The sequence below is a fragment of the Molothrus ater genome, chromosome 4 (assembly GCF_012460135.2).
Source record: "Molothrus ater isolate BHLD 08-10-18 breed brown headed cowbird chromosome 4, BPBGC_Mater_1.1, whole genome shotgun sequence".
Taxonomy (NCBI): Eukaryota; Metazoa; Chordata; class Aves; order Passeriformes; family Icteridae; genus Molothrus; species Molothrus ater.
In genome coordinates this window covers 21,757,355-21,775,428 of record NC_050481.2, presented here as the reverse complement: position 1 = coordinate 21,775,428, position 18,074 = coordinate 21,757,355, and the positions used below count along the sequence as shown (strand labels likewise).

The 18,074-nt window shown below is 40.8% G+C and overlaps 1 protein-coding gene across 2 annotated transcripts in view; it reads left to right on the top strand.

The window, feature by feature from the left end:
• UNC5C (unc-5 netrin receptor C) overlaps positions 1-18,074 on the top strand; it is a 247,875-nt gene that overhangs the window by 198,139 nt on the left and 31,662 nt on the right. The window contains exons 6-8 of one of the 2 annotated variants that reach the window (XM_036381742.2): positions 1,983-2,150; positions 3,364-3,528; positions 16,769-16,825. In XM_036381742.2, the coding sequence (XP_036237635.1) occupies positions 1,983-2,150; positions 3,364-3,528; positions 16,769-16,825 (390 nt within the window). The remainder of the gene's footprint in view (positions 1-1,982; positions 2,151-3,363; positions 3,529-16,768; positions 16,826-18,074) is intronic. The other variant, XM_036381741.2, reaches the window with a different exon arrangement.

Below are 18,074 nucleotides of genomic sequence, written 5' to 3'. Positions count from 1 at the left end.
CACAATGCCCTTGTGCAGCTCTGGCTGCAATCAGTGCCCAGGCTGGGCTGCCTGTGCTGCCTGGTGACTTGCAGCCACACACGGGGACTGCAGTTGGGGGCACTGCTGAAATCCCTCAGGAGCCTGATGACTTGTCTTATTGGTGACAGGCAATGGTGTTAAAGGAGGAAGAGCCCTGCACAAAGAGCCTCATTAGAGAGAAGGTGGCTGTTCCCCTTGCTGTAACACACACTGGCTGCAAACAGCAAGGAGCCACCAGGGCACATCCTCCAGCAGGAGTGTCCAAGGCATGGCTTATTACCAACACAGTTCATGTTCTTAGTGACCTTTTTGTGAAATAAGAGAGAAACTGGTAGAGAGTTTGTGCTTCCAGTGACTGGTAGAGTGTCAGAGGTCATCAGAATCCACCATCTTCTTTTAGCTCTTTAAATAAGCTTATTTTTGGTGCCTACATACCCTGACACCAAGAGCAAAAAAGCAAAGCATTCTGGGACTGCAGTTTGTTGGCACACAGCCTAGCTTAAAACTAAACATTAGGGGAATATAAAGCATGGCATAGCATTATTCTGTGTCAGCATCCACAGTCCTGATGTGACTGAGGCAGGCCATGCTTTGGCTGGGAAAGGATGGGATTCCCTCCCAGGGTCTCTTCCAGCCTGTGTTGTGCTGCAGCTCTGCCTCACCAGTCCAAGCCTTTGCCCCTGCAGAGTTACTTCCCCAAATGCATTCCAGGTGGGGGCATCCACCAGAACAAAACCTGCTCTGATTATGTGCCAGCTGACTGAACTGGTGTTTCTTACAATCAGCTTAATTATAGGATAGACAAGTAGGAAAAAATCCCTATGATTATCCCTAATATTCATTTCATATTCAGGGTAGCAGTTAGATTTAATTGTAAGCAGTTGCTTCTCTGAAGTTACAATGAGTGCTTTTTACTTCAGTTTTTATAGAAAACTGACTGAATTGAGTTGATTAGCAGTGCTTTTGGTATTGAGGGATGGACCATGCAAGAGCACCATGTTTTGTAACTGAGATGAATGCAGAAACATAAAGATGTAGGCATACTATAACCCTTCTTCACACATATAAAGAATTTTTTTTCAAAAGTGTATTCAAGAGACATGTAGAGGGAGCAGTTTTTATGGGTTTTGCTGCCAGAGCTGTTTAAGGGTTGTGCCATATCACAAACATTTGGATTTAGGGAATCTGAGCAGTTAATATGTTATTTCCCATACCTGGCAATCACAATATTATGTAGAAGAGCACAACTCCTTCATTCTTCCATCTATCCCAGAAACTGTGATGGATGAAAAGTAGAGTCAGTATAAATAACTTACCAGAGATAAATATCTTCCCAAATTCCAACAAAAAGAAAAGCATTTAGCATTAGCTGATTCTGAACAGCTTAGAGAGGTGCTGGGACATTTATGTATGCACCAGCTATGTCCACAGAGGGATGAGTGAAGTCCTGACATCCTGAAGTCACCTTCTTGAAAGAAAGGAAAAGAAAATTCTTGATATCTAATCAAAGCATGGGGGTCTCTCAGCATGCATAGGTGATGGGTGCAACTGAGCATGAGTGGGAGTGCAGGTTATCTCCCTCTGGAAAACAGCGCAGCTTTCAGAGCACAGGCTTCTGGCTGCCTGAGCTCTCTGAACCTGCAGGGATTTTGGTCATACACACTCCACCAGGCGCTTAAGGCTGGGTCAGGTTGGTTTTCAGGATAAGGCAGGTCACCTGCCAACCCTAATAGTCATCAAGTGATGTTTTTCATTCAGCATCAGCATTTCTTCAGCTTGTACAATGACTTCTGGCATGCACTTGGCGTGCTTGAGACGTGGGTTTGTACTGTTCAGTGCTGTTTCTCATGCCATGACTTGTGGCCACTGTTCGGGGCCTCATGACACAGAGCCAGAAGCCCCCTGGGGCTGCCCAGGCTGAGCTGTTTGTGTGACCATGCTCTTTTTCTCCTGCTTTGCAGTGAATGGAGGCTGGTCCACCTGGACAGAGTGGTCTGTGTGTAACAGCCGCTGCGGGAGAGGCTTCCAGAAGCGCACGAGGACCTGCACCAACCCTGCCCCGCTCAACGGCGGCGCCTTCTGCGAGGGCCAGAGCGTCCAGAAAATAGCTTGCACCACTCTGTGTCCAGGTTCAGTATGAACAGCGCACATAAATAGTTTGTCTGTCATCAGTCATTTCAGAACACTTGCAACAGCTTCCTTTTCATTATTAATAAATCCAGCATCTCAGGGAATTAACAATCAAATGTAGTGCATAACCAGATAAAATAGTGAGCGCATCATAACAAGCAGCACAGGTTCCAGCCCTTCTTTTGCATACTGCTTGCACTGTGGTCTCAGCTCTTACAATTCAGGAGATTTGGAGAGTATTCAGAGCTTCAAAATGTAGGAGATAAAGGTTGAAAGCTGTGCAAAAGAATTGGGATTTGAATATAGAAAGCAACTGTGATGTAAATATATTTGCAATGTCTGTTCAGTCCAGCTGTCTCAGCAAGTAAAGCATCTGGGATGTGGATATTAAATTTGAGGCAGATGTTTACCTGACATATACAATTGTCAAATACAAAGGCATTTTTATTGGAAAGAGATGTGCATCCATACTTTAGGAAGTTATTTAAATGCATCTTCTCTTTCTGCAATTTAAAGTTCCGCAACTTCAAAATACAAAATTGTTTCAGGACATGAAATGTAGTTGGTGACTTCTTGTGATAAAATTCTGCCATCTGTCCTACTGTCTGGTGCTCTCCCACTACTGACCCACTCTAATCAATGGCAGTAAGGCATCTTCAGTTTGTGAAGTTTGGTAATCCAGCTCTCTCACTGGAACAGTTTTGTATATTATTCTTCAGCTGTTCATTTTAGTGCTTTTGAAAATAATTTGCAGGGTTTTGAAGGGTGCTAAACACTCCTGGTTCTGTTCATGTGAAATAAATTGGTGCCTCCGGAGATTTCTTTTAATAGAGAATATTTAACATTAAATATCTTCCTATTAAAGAAGAATTTCTGGAAAAGTCTAACCTCTGTATTAAAAATGCCACCCCCCTGCCACAAAATTAAATCACAGATTCCTGACTTGTTGCTTGTACACTTTGAGCATAGATAAACTGGTTAAAAGTTTATATAAAGGGGAGGAAAGACCAGAAATGGGGCCAGGACAGAGAGAAAGGAGATGCGGGGATGCATGTGCATTTATAGGCCAGAAGAAGAAGAGCAGGCTGATGATCCTTCTGCCTTGCCAGGAAGGGCTGGGAGTTGCAGACTGGCTTGTGCTGACACGTGCATTGCTCTATCTTGGTCTCACTGTTGTGTCCCCTAACAAGTTGTGTCCTCTCCTTGTCTCAGTGGATGGCAAGTGGACATCCTGGAGCAAGTGGTCCACGTGTGGCACAGAGTGCACCCACTGGCGCCGCAGAGAGTGCACGGCCCCAGCTCCCAAGAATGGGGGCAAGGACTGCGAGGGGCTGGTGCTGCAGTCCAAGAACTGCACGGATGGGCTCTGCATGCAGGGTAAGTGCTCTCTCCAGGATCTGGGATGTATGTGGCAAACCATGAAATAACTGCAGATCAGCATCAGTGACCTAAACTCACAAACCATTGTAGGAGAAATGAGTTAGGGGCCAATTCTCAACCAGCCTGGACACCCCACTCCTCTTGCCTAGAATATGGAACAGTGAAGAATTAGAAAGTCATAACAGAGCCTTCTACTGCCTGCCCTCCCCACCAAAGAGCCCTCCTCTCTATATTGGCTCAGCATCTGTCCAGAGAAGCTTGGCAGTGGCTCTTACAGCACTGCAAATGGAAAAATAGAGCATTTAGAGCAAAGCCAGCAATTCCAAATGAGTAAACTTGGCCAAGCAGATCAGCTTCTGGCTTCTTACTGTCAGGAATGGTGAGTGCATGTGTTTCTATTTATAATAATTACACTCCTTTTTCAATTTCGGGTGACCTGTGGTAGAAGGAGGTACTTCATCAATGCAGTGCTGATGCAAACTTCCTATCTGGTTGCCAGCATGCTGCAGCCTCATGAAGATCAGCTTTAGCACTGAAGTCTATTCCACCTGTGCCTATTCAAGCAGTGGTCCTGCCTTTCTGACTAATGGAGAGAGAAGCAAAGAAAAGCAGGTTTTTAGTGTAAAGTGTAATTCTGACATACACTGATGAGCAATTATTCAGCTCTACATTTTGTCCCTTCTCAAAAATGAGGTCTTCTCTGCTCTGCTGGTGCATCAAAACTCCCTTTCACGTCTCATTAGTGAGTCAGAATCCTCACATACAGCTCTTTCCTATTCCTTCATCCCACCTCTCTGCAGTACTTCTCTGTCAAGCTTCAGCTCTCTGTTGTCCAAAGAGTTGTGGCTGTGCCCATCCAGTACGTCTGCGTCCAGATCATAAAATACTTTTGGCATTTTTGTTCTAAAATTGGCATTGAGTTCTATCATAAAAAAAGGAGTAAAGAATTCTTCTTCTTTGAGGTAGGTTACTTTTGACTGAAATATTCATGATGACAGAAAATGACACTACCAGCTAATAAATTGGTCTGCTCTTTGAATAAGTGCTATACAGGATAGCTCCTATGTTGGTAGTGATCTCTGAGCTACCCTATGGCACAGCATGACCATTTACTTTGAGCTTTCCCAGATTTACAAACATCTCCCTCCATGTGGCTCACACAAGCATTTCCATCATGTTAAAAGCTATTAGTCAATGTCAGTGGTCTATAAAGATGTAATCCCTCAAAACACTTGCTTTTATGGTGAAATTGGGAAGGTAACATTCAGAACTCCTCTCCTTTTCATTTCTAAGGATAAGGAAAAAAAATCCAGCTACATGTTACTATACAACACCTTGGTGACTTTTATTGTAGGGAAGCTAATGCAGCCCTAGTTCCAGCAGTGTTAATAAGTCATTATGGCAAATTAGGAGGAAAAGATGCATTTCCCCACACAGAAGAGCTCTTCACTATCAGATTATATTTAGACAGGTGTATGTCATCTTTGTGTATGTGCATAAAGAGAGCCATTTAAGCAGAAATCTTGTGGAAAAGTAGATATAATAGTACAGCAGAATAAAAGCCCTGTAGGGATCTCATTTATCTGTTGATGGTGTATTGCATTTTATTTGTGAAAGTGGATGCTGAGTATAAAGCAGAGGTCTTCAGCAGGAGAGAGGGTGAAACTGTTGTGAATCCTATTCTGCTTCATATATATGTATATAAAAAATGGTAATGAAAAATATGCAGTCACATAATGACCTGCTTAGCTCCAGGGACCATGATAAGCCTTCAGTGCTGGAATTTAATGGCAGTGTTTTAATGGTGTCTTTATACTCTCAGGGCTTCATATACCTGTAAAACTTCCAGTCCTGCTCCCTGATCCATCACTGCTGAGAAGATTGATTTGCTGTACTTTGTGGCAGTGTGCCCGCTGCTTTCTCTTTCTCTCTCCTTCCCTCTCTTTTTATTTATTTATCTTTGTCAGTTTATGCAAAATCAATCTGAACACTTACATTTTTGCTTGTGTGGATTTAGATTCTTAGAAAATCTGCCTGCTGAGCCAGGAAGACACAAAGTATTCCTTTAATTCCTATAACAACATGCCTCTTTCCACATTATTTGAGGCTTTGGGGGTCTGGCCTGGAACTGACAATTCTCTTAGCCTGGTCACCTGTAGATTCACAACAGTCTTTTCCAGTGGCACATGTGGTGTGGAGGAAGCTTCAGCCACCTTTTCTCTGTGGCCACAGCCCCCTGGGAGATCTGTTGGCCAGCTGCTTACCTGCACCACAGTCAAATCCTGTTTCTAGGTGCCCTGGTGCTGCTTCCTTACTGCCAGTCTTTAGTGAGAGCCTGAAGGTTGACACCATGGGTGTAGTGAGGTCAAAGAATTAGTAGGCAGACACTCTGCCAGGAGTCTCTAGCCTGTTGCTCTGACAAAAACTCACTTGTAAATATGTATCTCTATATAGCTGCGTGTAAAAGATATCCTGGAAAATGCTGAATTGAATGAGTCTCATTTACAAGCCCTTTCTCTTCCAGTCTATTATTCACTTCAGGAGCATCAGCTGGATAAATCAATAAGCTCTTTCATCAGACTGCCCCTGCTCCAGCAAAGAGCACAAGTCTGCACCACTATCGATTTCTGTGGGGATAAAAACAGTGGAGCTTTCTCCATCCCTTGTAATTACAGTATTTTACACCCAAAGCTGTAGTTTGTGCTTACCACTGACTGTGGCATTTCTCATGCAACTCTGCTGTTGCATTTATTCAGACTAATCATCTTGCTGGTACACACATCCTCTCCCGTATCCAGTAGTTTGTGTTTTTCTGTTAACATGAAGGGATGAACAGCCATTAAACTAGAGAGCCCACAGAGAGCCAGCAGGCTGAATTGAAGAGGAAAAGCAGATGTAGTAAAAATTTAGGGCAGTCATTGCTATTTTAAGTTTTCAAGTACACAATATTGTCTAGCAGTTCCCATTATAACAATTTCAAAATTCCCATAATAGCATTAATAAGATTTTCTGGAACAAAATCTGCTGTAGGTGTGAGAAGAATTGGCTGGTTACCACCCACACTAGTTGCATTATTGCCTCCATAGTTGCATTATTTCCCACTTGATGTGTGAGTACCGTGGTAAATACTTCAGTGCAAGGAACAACACTTTTAGAGGCACACACTGCATCTCACAGGGGATTGCTGTAAACTGAAGCACTGCAATTAGCCCTTCACTTGTATCACCTAATGACTTTGGTGGGTGTTTTGTGCAGGGAATGAGAAAGCAAAGCACTCTCCTGCTGCCTCAAACTTCAGTACAAGTAGTTCCCTTCACTAGGTCACAAACATTTTTAAAGCAATGTACTAGGAGAAGTGTTTTGCTGGACTCACTCTGGAACAAGTGCAAGATCACTTGTGTGGTACAAAACGCTGCTTTTGCTTTGCATTATGTGTAAAATTCTGCTGATAGTCAAGAAGAGGGACACAAGCTATGAGGAGAGTTAGCTGTGCTTCATGGTTATGTTGAAGGCTTTTTACCTTGAGTTGTGACATGCAGCTGTCATGCTCACAGCAGGTCAGATATATCCTTTCTGTTGAGGATCTGAAGTGACAGTGTTCAGATCTGTATTGTCCCTGTCCTGAATGAATAAGTACAGCAGGTCCACAGGCATGAGGTTGGTGCCTGCTGGTCTTGTAGGCTTTTCTGAAATCATACCTGGGATGTGCAGGGTATGACTGCTTCCTCAGTCAGAGGGAGACAACCAGTGCCCCTTTTTCTGCTCACTTTTGGCTTTAGTCAACCACTGTGGCTTTTCATAAAAGGCTGGCTAAGTTGTGCTTTAATTTTTTTTTTTTTCAAAACACAAAGCTAACTCTCTTACAGCAACAAGCAAGATAATACAGAAGCACATGTTGCTGCTTGAGTGCTATGGGTTATATAGTTACACAAATAGTACTGTTGCTCTGTGAAATAGAATTGCTTACTTTATACGGTCTCACGATATGGAATAAAAATCTATCATTGATTAGGAACAAAAGGAAATTTCCACCTGGGAATCATTGCCAAGGGTCATCAGATTCAGTATGGAATTTCCCTCTGTTTCTTGAGCATGAAAGACTATGTGCTACTGTAATTTAAAAAAAAATGGAAGAAAATATTCAAAATATCTTCACCTGTTGCTACAATACTCTGGACTAGGTCTCAGGTCACTCTGGTCTTTTTCCTGCCTGTTAATTAGTTAAGCATGCAGCTTAACTATCTGGAAATGCAAATAGCACCACTGGAGGAAAAGACACCATACCATGGTGAAGATGTTATTACCAGACTAGTAATGCCATTCCTTCTTAGAAAAGGCTGCCTTCTAGACAAGAGTGAATTGATGTGACATGGTGATAGCAAATCTGTATTTGCTAAGTGCTCTGAAATCCTCCTCTGAAAAGCAGTGTAAAGTTCATAAGGTTCCCTCTTGCAATGATAGTGCCTAAGCAAGTGAAAAAGATGCAGTTTATCCTGCTTGGGCATTAAATGGAAAAATGCTTCTCTTTTTCAGTCTTGTCTCTGTTTATACAGGTCCTGAGTGGAAAGCAAAGTTATCCTGATACCAGCATCTCTTTCTTTCCAAAACATCCATATTCTGCACATGTCCGGCTTGGTTAATGCAACATGTCAGAAACTCTGATGGAATCAGAATTCGTTTCCCCTTTTGGCTTGATTTGAAAGCAGGCATTCAGGGAAAAATTACAGGGCAGAGCAGCTTGATGAGGACCACAGGTCCACCAGAGCAGATCAGTGTGCAAAGAGCAGGGGAATGTTTTCCAAGCTCCAGAAGGTAAGCAGAAGTCTCTCGAGGGAGACTGCAACAGAAGCCTGTGTGTGCAGAGGAATGAAATAAAACCTTTTATTAAGAGCATGTGGGTCAAGAGAGAACTTCTAATACATTCAGGCTGTCAGCATAATGACACAGCCACCTGGTCTGTTTTGGCCTAGCAGGGGGAGTTCATTCATTTGAAGCAGGCATCTCATCTGTTCCTAGAGGAAGTTTTCCATAATATTGTTTTTTGATATTAGTAAAGGGATGTGTTATTCCGTTTTCTACCCAGCTACTATGTAATGGTGTGGCAGCCAAGGGAGTTAATGCACACATCTCAGTTATGACTCATCTCTATTTTATTGTAGTGACATGAAAAATCCCTTGCTGAGAAGCATCCGTGCTCTGATGGGCCCTGTGCAACTGAGAGCTTCTGCCTAGAAAACCAACTGCTTGAAGCAGATAAAAGTGTTGGGAGAAAGTAGAAATGCAGAGCCACAGGCAGAACCCAGGGCACTGAAATCCCTGTGTCTTAACCCCAATCAGTTCAGAAAGAGCCACCTCCTCATTATTTTTAAAGAAAGCAAGTGCTGTAAGATCTCTAGGCTGTTTTCAAAAATCTGCACTAATTAAAAAATATTATAGCTATGCAGAGAGGAGAAAAAAGACAACCTTGTCCATCTCTACTTTTCATTCTTCTTTATCCTCTTAGGTTTTCTTTTATTCTTCCCTATTCCTCTACACATTAAAAGCTCAAAAAGTTACTCAGATAGATGAAAGAAGAATTCAAATCTTATGAAGTCTAACTGATACATCGATTTAATTGTAGAAGAAAACCACCCCATACAGAGACAATAATGTACATTTATATTAGCCTTGTCATATACAAAGGCAGATATATTTCATGATTTTTGCTTTTCTGTCAGGGTGTCAGGCAAGGCAAAGTTACATGAGCACCTGAAGGCTCATCAAGGAGTAAGTGAAACAATTAGAAGTAAAACTCAGTGTTCTCTATTTCTAAATCTGGACTAACAAAATTATTGGCAGCATGCTTAGATGAAAACTCATGTTGGGGAAGGAAGTTTCTAGAATTTGGGAAACAAACATTGAGCTGATCAGCTGATTCTGGAGTCTGTGGACTTTCTGAGGTTGTAGGCTGGGGAATACAAGTTACCTTATGTGTGAGCATATAAATCTGCCAAAGATTTTTATACCTGTTCCGTGTGGATAATGCATGCTTTCCATGACCCTTTTTGTCCAGCATTCTTAACAGTTTTGATCCCCTCTCCTAGATCCTCTTCCAATTGTCCCTTCCTTCATCTAGCTGTTTGCCATGTATCTTCTCTCCTTGTCCTCATTTCAGCACTCTTGTCCCACTACAGCAAAGTGAACCCCGGGAAGTCTCTCTAGCGTTCAGTCAATCCAGGAGTGGAATTCACAAATACACATCAAGTGTAGGTGTGTATTTGTGAATTCCAGTGCTAGGCATGTGTTTACTTTTGCTGTCAAACATGCATAACAAACCCAGTGCTGAGGTCCTACTAAAGACTGACATAAGATTTAGCTAAAAGGTCAAAGTCCTCAACTGCAGAAGACTGTGTAATGTCAAACTTGGATATTCTAATCCACATCAGATTTTAGCCACAAGTTGTCCTTCTCTTCCATCATCTCTTATTCACATATAGATGTCATGCATGTTTAAATTCAGGCAAGGCCTTTCTATCAATGTTAAAAAAATGTCAGGATCTAATTTAAAATGAAAACATAATTGCTGACTTAATTATAGAATATCATGAACTCCTGTTCAAGGAGAGAACAAGAGAGTGTCCCCATTGAACTCACCCACTCAGGAAAGATTGGAGATAATACCCAAGTAAATAATCAGTCACAAAACCTCAAGCTCCCTGTTTATTAGCCCACCCTGAATATGCCAATAATCAGTCCTTCAGAAGGAAAATAAATTGCTGTGCATTATCTCTGGGATGCCTGATATCATATCTGACCTTCAGCATCATTACTACAGACATCAAGGTCTTTCTTTAGAATAGAAAATGTAGGGAGGGAAAATCTTTTTGTCTAAGGAAAATCTTCTGTCTGAAAGATTTTTGCTGTGCCAGAGACTATGTTGTTGGTTTGGGTTTTTTGTGTTTTTTCTAATTTTCCTCATCAAGCTACTCTGCCCTGTAATTCTTCCCTGAATGCCTGCTTTCAAATCAATTAGAAAAATTTTTCTGATTTTTTTTCTATTTTTTTCTGATTTTTAACCACCACAAGTAAGGTATAGCATATCACATCTTCTTGTTCTTGTGCTACATTTCCTGGGAAACAGCAAGGGAGAGAAACAATTACCAGCAAGTAGAGTTCAAATTTTATTGTTAATACTTTTCCAATCTCATTAGCAACATGTTAAGTGAACATGAAGCCTTGACACTAAACAGTCAGAATATGGGGTTTACTCTAAGATTACTCTTGTACCATTAACTCTGCCCCTTGTAGAAAAGAAAATGCTGGAAACGTGCAGCCTCTGGTCAGTGGAACTTGCACAAAGCAATTTAAAACTCCTGAATGTCAAATTAAATCTCCTAAACTCTTTCTTGCAAGCTGGGAATATGTGACTGGCCATCATGGATGGAAACCTATGGACTTAGATGGAGGCCAAAAGCATTGCAATGTATCTGAATTAATATTTTGAAAGTCTTCTCTGAAAGCTTTGAGCCTTTGCACACTGTACTGATCATCTAGAATTTCCTTTAAAAGTACTGAAGAAACTCAAGCAAGCTGCTGATAGCTGTAGGAATGATGGTGCGTGAGGTAAGGCAGAAGGAAACAGGACTGGTAATGCAAGGTCACAGCCACAGTGCTGCAAACACTGCAGGGACATATAACTTTTTCTTCCTTGTCTCAAAACCCTCTCTGTATAATGGAATTCAGAATATAGAATTGATGAATGTCTCTTCCCATGAGTGCAAAGAAACCTGAAATTAGGCCGACATGGAATTGAGAATGGCATTTTACCATGGCTGAATTTCTAGAACTTGGAATTTGGAAACAGCAATATATACGTGGGGGGAGTTGAGGATTTTTTTACTCATTGAGATCTATTGAAGTAGAAATTAACAGCAAGAGAAAAAGTTACTAGGGTTCTTAAACCAATTTTATTCAAAATTTCCAGTATAATTTCTGAGACTGAGACTCATTATAGAAAATTCCAGCAAAACCCAAAGATTTAAAATTATATTCTGAGCTACTGGAGCTGGCCCAATGAGGAGGGTAATATGACTTAATGCTGAAAGACCTCATCGTGGGAATTAAGAACAGAAGCAATTTGGTGCATATATTTTGGGTCTGGTATGAAAAATAGTAACCAGCATGCTGGCTTTGAGTTATCAGATACTGGAATTCATCTGATGTATATGTATCACAGCAAAAAAAAAGATTTACTGAGTTGTTTCAATAGACTCAGTATACACCACACATCTACTTCAAATCATCCATGAACTATTTCCTTCAAATGTTAAGCATCTGCATGTAAGAATGTTTCTCTGTTTCTCTGTTTCCTGAGAAAGGAAGGCAGCAGTTGAATGCATGGCATCTTGTTTTCTCACAGGTGATTTGAGGGCATTGATGGAGCAAAAAGGGGGAAAAGTGCTGCTACAATTTGTTATGCTCAACCTCTTGAGTTCTTGGCAAAAGGATGTCCTTGAGGCACATCATGTGGCCAGGCTTTCAGAGGGACCATGGAATTACTTGAGCTCAACTGTTTTTGAAACTGCTACAGAGAGAGTAAAGAGAGTTTATAGATTAGAAGCAAGTGGTGCCAGATTAAAGTATGATGCATTAAATAAACTAGCAGTTATAGTGTGCTTTATGCAATCTTCACCTTATTAAAGGAAAGTCCAGGTCTCCATTTCTCACTGGTCTCAATACAGTCTCAAACTATGTGTCATTAACTGTGACCTCAGCTGCTAATGCTATAAAACTATATTTCTTTGTAGGGTAATTGTAAATATTTTCATAAGTATGACCCAAACTTCCCTAGTAAATAAGTGGCCAGAAATACAATCTTGAACTGCTTCACCTGTTTTACCTATATAGTTGCCAGAAAGAGGGAAAATAGTCAGGAAAAATACAAATGGAAAACTGTGTCCTTTTCTTTCTCTCTTACTTAAATATTTTGATTTCTGCAAGTAGCAGAGTAAAATATTTTCATAATCTGATCAGTTCACTCTAAAATTGATATTCATTAATACAAATTCAGCAACTAGAAAGCTAGCAAAACCAATTATGGACCAAAAAGGGGAGCCAGTTACAACGTTTTCTCTGCATGAAGCCATGACCTAGAGTTTTATAACACAGGGATAAAAATTCTCTTTAAAATATTCCAGTTCACAGGCCAAGGCAGTATATTCCCATGGCTTTCTAGGCAAAATCAAACACAGGATTTCAGAATGCCCATGGTCATGATCCTGAGTTCCCAGGCTGAGCACCATGTGTGTATAAATGCCCATGAATATGGTGAGGAGTTGATTATTTCCCGGTGGAAGAAGAAGAGCTAAGAACAGTCATTTTGGTGATTCTTTGGTGACAGTCACATGCAAATATGCTGAGGGCTGTTCAGTGACACAGAGCAGCATCTCTGTCTCCCAGGGCCTCTGGCACAAATGTGATTCCAGAAGGTCAGAACAAGGCATGTGGGACCAGAGTGCTCAGGCTAGACTTCCAGTGTTTGGGGATCATCTGCCTTCACAAACTGTACCAAACTAATTAAATGAGCTTCACAATCTATTCAGTTAAATGGTCACAATTTCCCAAATCAGTGCCAAGTGTGACTGATGCTTAAATTGAGTTAAAGCAAATTGATAAAAAGCCTGTTGTAGTCTTTTCTATATGTCAACGTTGGCTTGGTTAATTTTTCAAGTACAATCTGACATATGCCCTTCTTTGCTTTTCTCAGTGTGTTGCATCATTATAAAGGTGATTAAATTGCTTTTCTCATACTTTCTAGCATGTCTACTTAAAGCACCTTTTTAATGGTACATCTGCATTTGTATGAAGGATTTGTGCCAGTGTAATTAATTTAGTTAAAAACCCCCAGCTTTGACACTTGATAGAAACACTTCCTTAGGCACAAAAAAATATATTTACAAACGTAAATTGGACTGTAAAGTAGAATACAAAGAGAAATATTAACTTAACTAAAAGCTTTTTACTTTTTACTTTACCATGCAATTACTGTGGTTCAATTTCTGTGTGTTAACCTGAGCCTCCCACTGATTTTTCAGGTTTGATGTAGGGTGAGGTACTTGTAGAATGAGGGAAACAAATTTTGGTAAGCCTTTGAAAGCCTTAAACAGCAGGCACTATGCAAGCATAAAGTATGATTATTGCTATTTTACTCATTCAACAGTAAGCTACACAACAAAATAGCAGAAGCGCTCTTGAAAATATGTATTTCCCTACAAGCTGTAGGAAGCAGCTTAAATTACTTTTCTCAAAGTAGCTCAATGTGAAACCAGCTGTTCTAGGTATGAGTCAGCAGCCTTCCTAGAGTCAAACCCTCCAGAACCTTTCTAAATTCACACTCATTAAAAATGTTCATCACCCTGGTAGAAGTCCCTTAGGTATTTGCCAAGCAGTGCTGTTAATACAAGGAGGAAGAAAAAAAAAACATGGAAAAGATCTCTCTTCACTGCAATTATTTTGAAGAGGGGAGGGAAGACATTCTTCATTATTTCAGTTACTAATCCCAGCAGGCTTGTGTCATTATCTGATGAAAATGTCCTTTTTTCATTGTTTGAAGGCATAGTCAGAGGGACCAGTGTGACAGCCAGCTTCATATAGAAAACCCCATTCTCTTGTGCTGGGATTGTGGCACTGAGCCTGCCTCCTGCCCATCAGTGCAGGGCTGCAGGACTTCTCCTTGCCCTTTCAATGCCTACTCCCTTTTGGAGTGTTTTTTTGGAGGTGTGCTTAAAGCTAATTTTGTTGTAAAACATCCTGCCCAAATGGCAGAAGCATCCTGTAGTATCCTTGCCTCTTCCTCCTGTTTCAATAGATAAATAATCGTGTGCACAGAACATTTCTGTGGAGGAAATTGGCATCACTGTTACGTGGCTGCAGGAATGCTGTCTGTAGTTAGCAGTAAGAGAATCTGTGAACCTTGTTAAGCCACAAATATGTATTTGTGACTTGCAGGGTCTGTGGAGAGGTTGCAATGAGGCAAATTTCTGTTTGAATATTTGAGGATTGTTCTTGTTTACTTTGCTGTAAAAGCTTGAACCTGGATTTTCATTTTCCTGTGACGAAAGGATGCTCTCAGTAACATCACACCTAATCCAGGTGGTGCCATACTTTGTGCCTGTTGAGTGGCAGATGCTGGATCCCTTCAGATGTGGCAGGAGTGATGCACAGCCTTGAACACAAAACTGACAACCTCAGATGCAATTTGAGGAGACAGGAATAGCCTCTTCAGCTCTGCACAGATGAGCTCAAGCTCCATGGGTGATGCAGAGCCAGGGGATGTGGGCTGCTCCATTCCATCTCCCCTGAGAACCTGCTAGGGCACATGAAATGTAAGGAGACATCCTCAGCTCTCCCAATAGATTTGAACACAAGGCAAAAAATTATCCAGAAATGCATCCAGCCTAAACTCTACTTTGTCCCTGGGCCTTTAAGTTCCTTCTTCCTGCCTCTTGGTCTCTCCAGAGACATCTTGGCAAAAGAAATATTGGGCATAAAGCCATAGCTGAAATTTACCAGATTATGAGCCTCAGCAGTAATTTGGAGTAACAAGGGTACCGTAAATTCATGCCCAGGCTTGCTGAGCGCTCACTCAAGCCCTCAGAACTTACTCACCAGACTTTTCATGGCCACTACTTCAAGTACACCAGTAGAAAGAGAAGGCAGTTATTAACAAAAGATTGAATATGCACGTTGAGAGTACACTTAGGTGAACTTGCCTCAAAGCCAGGGAAATGAATGTAAGAACATAATATTTCTAAAATTACTGGTATGGCTGGAATCCTTGCTGTGAAGTAAAGCTTTAAACAGAGCTTACAGGCAGTATAGCTTGTGCCATGATGTCCCAGAAGAAAACATCATCATCAAAAATCAGCTGGTTTTGCTCTGGTATTTCAGGTAAGGTAGAATTTATGCAGTAGTTAATGCCTGGAAATTTTGGAAGGAGGTATGCCTGTGGTTGGGAGAGACTGTGTCTTCATTAACAAAAAATACATCCAGGCAGCAAGATATGTGTAGAGCACAACAGATGCTCACAACAGAGTACCCAAGTTCTGGGAGCTGGGATTATTAGTCTGCCTGTAATGTGGTCCTGTGCATTAGGCACACACCAGGAGTGCATTTTCCAGTTTTGTCTCACCTTCAGGGAGTCCCCAGCTGTGTGAGCTCCTTGCAGTGAGATCAAAGGGGAGGGGGTAAAATTCCCTCCAGGAAAACTTAAGAGAGGGTGATGGAGGAGAGGTACCTTCTTTCCTACACTGACTCTAATCCCATCCCAGACAGTGACTCTCCTGCTTAGTTGGGATTTGTCATTTACCTTTCCAGCAGGATGGGACTTGGAGCACTTCACTCATTGGCCACATGGGAGATGTTGCTTAGTGGGTTCACATGTCTGAGCTAAGTGGCTCCAGTGCGCTGTGCTGAGGGTAGTGCAGAAGGAAAAGACAAAGGAAGTGATATCTCTTCCTTATCCATCCTGAAATAAAGCTGTAAATTGTGTTATGATTTTGTCAATATATGGTGCTTGCAAAGATTTCAAATAAATAATGTTCTGACCCCAGGGGCCTTATTGATTTTGTAATGATTTCAAAGAGAAACCACTCAGTTTACTGTTTGCTGACAAATTCTTTACTCCCTAAGGAATTCCTATTGAACATGTATTAAGGACAGGATAAAATAATTCTAAGGAAATACAGAGAGAGGGCTTTGTGCATAGACTGCTCCATGAATCAGTATTTAACCTCTGACCAGTGACAACAGGTCTCCTTTAGCTCTATTAGATCAACAGCAAGTTATTATAATTAAATATAAAAACTGTTTAGAGCCTCACCGAACATGTCCTGGGAATTAAAGCATATGGCAGGGATAAGGATAAAAAGACTTTCCATATGCTAATGACCCTAGATGTCTGAAATAAATTAGATCCATTACAGTTTATGCTCAATAAAAGAAAGACTTTAAGCACTCCAAAGTTAGTGACTCGAGACCGATTTTGGCTTAGAAATTCAATCTGCCTGCTTATTAATTCTTAGTAAGGCTCTGGAGGAGACAGGGGATGCAAAATCATAATTCTGTGCTGTATCAGAATTTTAAAGTGCCATCCGTTTCTTTTCCTTTTTTTTTGATTAAACTATTTTTCATGCTTCATTTTTTTGTTCTCCTCATTTGATTTTGTTCCCATTTTTTGTTTAATTTCTTTCTTTTTAAGGTTTCATTTATCCTATTTCAACTGAACAGAGAACCCAGAATGAATATGGATTTTCTTGTAAGTTTAATGTTTGGTTTTATGTTCCTGGATGCTAATTTGATGCTGTTCCTTGGGTTAGGCTTTACTGTTAGGCAAACTCAGTGTGACTAGGCAAAAAAAAGGGACCTATTCAGCAGGGTGACATTCTGCTTGCTTGACAGCGGCACAGTGCTTTGCAGCAGACACAGGATTATAAGGGCCTTTGTGCATAAGGGAAGTGGGAGAAGATGCTTCCTCAGAGACAAAAGCTGGAGAGAATGAGCCATCTTCTCATTAAAATTCCCTTAGCAACTGGACGGAGTGTGGTGGAAGGGTAACTTGTCTTTGAGCCGGAACTCGAGAGTTCTGCTTCCTGAACTGCTGCGTTAAAAATGGGATGTTTCAAGTTTGGTAAATTGAAGGTCTGGTAGCCTGGAGCTGTCAGAGATTGATCAGTCCCTTTCTGCATCTGCCAGCTCTCACCTCTGCAGCTGGAGGGCAGCTTGGCTTAAATGGCTAAAAGAGATAAAATAAAAGTGATTTCACATGTTTCAAACCAACAAAAATGGGGTACTAAAAGAGTCTGATTTGTTTTTGCACTTCCTTTTTTCATTAGGCCATTTCTAAAAATGGGATTCTTCACTATATAGAAATACATCAATTTTTGAACACATACTCAGACCTTTTGGAAAAAAATGTCTGGTGGATAATGATGCTAGAGATTAGCTTGGAATTGGTGCTGAAGATAGGGTACAAGCAGCTAGTAAAAATATCATAGCCATTTCCTCACAAGACAGCTCTAATAAATTTTGGTTCCTTTTGGTAAATTACCACATTATTTCTTGTGCTTACTTCAGCTTTTATCTTAATATGTATGTGTTAATGCCACTGTGAGAATTCAGTGCTTGATTCTCTGCTTTACTAATTTACTAGCTTGTATTTTTGAAGGGAAATGGATGGAAGGGAGTAATGACAGGTTAGATTAAAAAAAAAACAAACAAACAAAAACGAACCAACCAAAGATATGTCCTGATATTCCACAGAAAATTGAATTTTTAGGTTCTTTTAGTTCTTTTAGAGTAAAAATAAGACTTCTGAAGTTTTAAAAGCCACATGACTTTGGTATCATATGAACTTCTAAATGCTAATATTATGACATTATGTCACTAAGATGCAATCTAATTTCCTAGGGTGAATTTAGTTCATAAGACTATAACATGTTTTGCTTAGTAGTTCACAGCCTGAGTATTAGATAGATGAACAAGTGGATAGGTAAAGAGTTAGAACA